Here is a 3,578-nt window from a genome sequence, read left to right as displayed (position 1 = left end):
CGGATACGTCGTACAACAACTAGTTAGCAAAATGAAAAATAAAGGTGGAACAAGACAAAAAAAAACTCGAACTGTTTTGACCATTATCTTGAAAGAGAATTTACTTATTCACATACTTTTAAGTATTTAGATATATGATGCAAAGAAGCATCCATTATTTTGAGAAAATGGGCATGCGTGCAGGCAAGATGGTACAAGGATGGCATGTGTGGGGAAGGGCCCGTACCAAGTTGCATTCTGGCTTTTCCATTTTTTTAAAAAGTAGCGGAATAGAATTTTGGGATGCTTGCCATACTTCTTTTGTATAAAGTCGACTCGACCTCACCTAATTGTCCAGACACAAGAGGACCAAACCCACGAAGCACAACACAAGAGGGTACCCTTCCTTCCTCCTCATCCCTCCTCAAACCACCACAAAGAAGAACCCTCCCTTCCTTCAGCAACCCTTCCCTCCTCATCGCTGCGCCCACCGGCGACGAGTTTCAGCCATGGCAATGGCTTACAAGATGGTAAGAATCCAGCACCTCATCTCAGTGTTATTTCGTCCGGGCATGTCGAGCCAGGGGCATCGATCGGCATGGATTTACAGCGTTTTGTGTTTGCGCAGGCGACTCAGGGGATGAACATCAAGGACGAGTGCAAGAGCTGGTTCACGGAGATGAAGTGGAAGAAGGTACACCGTTTCGTGGTGTACAAGATCGACGAGAAGACCCGCGCCGTGCTGGTGGATAAGGTGGGCGGCCCCGGCGAGGGGTACGAGCAGCTCGTGGCGGCGCTGCCCAAGGACGACTGCCGCTACGCCGTCTTCGACTTCGACTTCGTCTCCGTCGACAACTGCCAGAAGAGCAAGATCTTCTTCATCGCCTGGTATGATTCCTTTTCGTTTCACCTTCCTCGGCCCGGACCCTTAAATCGATTGTATCGTCGCAACCAATTACCTCGATCTTGATTGATCTGGAATCCTTTGGAACAAAGGAAGCTAATAATAAGGCCTATAGATTCTAGCTTACGCATTCCTTGCTGGCTGCCCACGGTATACCAATAAACAGCCTTGATTGTCCAAACCACGGCGGCCAAGTTTTTCTCCGTAAAGCTCAACTGCAGCTTGGAAGATATGCAAGTCATTCGTTCGTAAACTACGGCAACTGACAACTGGCTAATAAAACCAAATCCTTCTTGGCCTTGTGCGCTGCGTACCGAAGACGATGAAGTTGGCAATTACATGACGTAAGTGCTAGCAATTAAAATAGTCGCAATCACATCTTGCATCGTCAGTGAGATAGAAGCCTGGAATAAAATTAAGATGGGTCCAGGCATCTTCTCTTGCACAAACCAAGGTGCCAGGGAGCATCAAGAAATTGACTAGAAATCTGCAGACCAAATGACTTTGCAATCAGTCCCCGCATCCTTATCACCAAGGAGTAATACTCATCAAACTTTTCCTATTTTCCACAAAGGATGCTATTGCCGCACCCATCCCCGCTGCCTTGTCAAACTCTGGTGGCGGCTTTAGTCGCGATCACGACAGGGACCGAACTTTCTTGACAAGGCCATTATCACCCATCTTCCTCCCTGCCCGGCATCTTTTAATTGTACCATTACTGTTGTCTTTAGTACTTTCCATGGATCCACAGCTAAGGCAGGGCCTTTAATCAGATCAGATCTGGGGTGTATCCACCTGTTGTGCAGATCTGTCTGTCCTTCTGTTCTAGTATATTGCTAGAATTATTTATAAACCCCAGCTCAAAAGCAGCCATCGCCCATGCAAAGAAAACAATTTCCCTCTCGGTCAACTGTCTTACAGTAATCTAATTACATCTTCATTGGCTTGTCAAGAAACAAGAGAAACATTATCAGAGGCTCAGAGCTGGTGATTTAAGTAGCAAGTCCACCACCACCAGCTCCGGTGGTTTCCTTTTGGTAAAGCGCTTTGTTTCGATGGCAACTGCCTGCTGCTGTTGCATTGTCTGATGCGATCGAGTACATACAATACAATACTAGATGGTTACATATAATTCAGTGGGACTGGGATGCAGCCATCGACGGTGATTGATTCGTTGCTTTGTTTCCCGTCCAGGTCACCGGCGGCATCGAGGATAAGGGCCAAGATTCTGTACGCGACGTCGAAGCAAGCCCTGCGGCGGGTGCTGGAAGGCGTCCACTACGAGGTTCAGGCCACCGACGCCTCCGAGATGGGCTTCGACGTCATCAGAGAGCGGGCGCAATGAGCTCGTGATGAGCGAGTTTTATTTGTCTGTCGATCGTCGCTGTACTTAATCGAACGGATGCTAATTGGGGCTGGCGTGCTCTGCTATTGCTAGCTACCCCTGATGCGATCTGACGAATCTGCCATTTCTACGTGTTGCTTGGTATTTGGAGAGATGGCGCCTTACGTGTGGTGTGATGAATGAATGTATAGGAGCTATGAGGGAGTGGCAGCGGATTAATGAAGCGTCCATCTCTGCGTGCGACGTAGAAATTCTACTGATACTGATGATGCTCCGGTTAAAATATGGTTGCTATGTCGTGGTTCCAGATATGATCCACTGCTTTACATTGTTACTGGTCCGGTGGCATGATTCCAGCAGTTGTTCAGCTATGTTAAGCATTTTTTTTTCCTTTTGCGCATTGCTGCATTTATTGAGAAATATATTTGACACTATTCATTAGTAGAGGCCAAAGGACTATTAAGAAAGAAAAAGACATAGTACTACTCTCTGAGCTCAATTTTAGAGATGACATAGGGGCTAGCCATACAGCTCAATTTTATTAGTTGATAGTATATCATAGTTACTTCTAAATGCCCACTCAAAGTGGCAGCATGAATCAACCATCTAAAAAAAAGAATACATAAAATCTCTGTGCAGCTTGTAGTCGGTTAGAATGAAACCATCGACCCTGGTTGACAATGGAGGACCCGGCCACATTAAAAAGAAATCAGCTTTTCATCCTCGATCAACGACCTAGATGTCTTCCAGTTCAATATCCAATGGTGTGCGTGTATCCTCTACTCCCTCCGTCCACAAATAAATGTACACGCGGGTTTTTCAAGATAAATTATAAAGTGAAGTAAAAAATACATTGGAAATATGCATCTCTCATCTTTAATTATTTCACCCTTAATGAACTAAGTGCACGTAGAAAATAAGGAGAACATATACTCAATATTATTGGGTTTGATTTTTCGTGTGATGAGAAAGAAGCAATTAAAATGCATTGGGAAGATAGAAGTACACTCTTTTGTGGACAAAATTTAGAGCTAGATGTCCACTTATTTGAGGACGGAGGGAGTAGGTGTGGTCTGAGCAGGTAGATCAGTAACATTAACCAAGCTTACAACTTAGAGCAACCAGAGTGAGTTATATCGGTTCAGAAGAGTGAGTACACAATTTCGTTTCTTGGAAACGAGGGGAAAACCCCAAAGTGGTTCGATTTCCTAAAAGTATAACAAATTGTAAAATTCAAAGTGAACACGAGCAACATACCACCTTGGAAAAAAATCATAAATCTGAACTTCATGTCTGGACTTATTATTCCCTATATAAAAGTGTTACAGTTTACCCATTCTTTAGCCATGC

At 44.7% G+C, this 3,578-nt stretch overlaps 1 protein-coding gene across 2 annotated transcripts; it reads left to right on the top strand.

Moving 5' to 3' along the window:
• The first annotated feature begins 323 nt into the window (after nucleotides 1-323).
• On the top strand, nucleotides 324-2,672 carry LOC124701876 (actin-depolymerizing factor 5). 2 transcript variants are annotated; one of them, XM_047233975.1, is made up of 3 exons: nucleotides 324-509; nucleotides 608-867; nucleotides 2,078-2,672. In XM_047233975.1, the coding sequence occupies exons 1-3, from the start codon at nucleotides 489-491 to the stop codon at nucleotides 2,226-2,228; spliced, it is 432 nt and encodes a 143-aa protein (XP_047089931.1). In that variant the 5' UTR covers nucleotides 324-488; the 3' UTR covers nucleotides 2,229-2,672. The 2 variants fall into 2 exon arrangements, with proteins under 2 accessions (XP_047089931.1, XP_047089930.1); XM_047233974.1 differs by having other exon boundaries at nucleotides 590-867.
• The last annotated feature ends 906 nt before the right edge of the window (nucleotides 2,673-3,578 follow it).

Source organism: Lolium rigidum, chromosome 3, assembly GCF_022539505.1.
Source record: "Lolium rigidum isolate FL_2022 chromosome 3, APGP_CSIRO_Lrig_0.1, whole genome shotgun sequence".
In the NCBI taxonomy this organism is placed as follows: domain Eukaryota; kingdom Viridiplantae; phylum Streptophyta; class Magnoliopsida; order Poales; family Poaceae; genus Lolium; species Lolium rigidum.
Note: the sequence above shows the minus strand (reverse complement) of the source record. Positions and strands in the feature narration are given on the sequence as shown.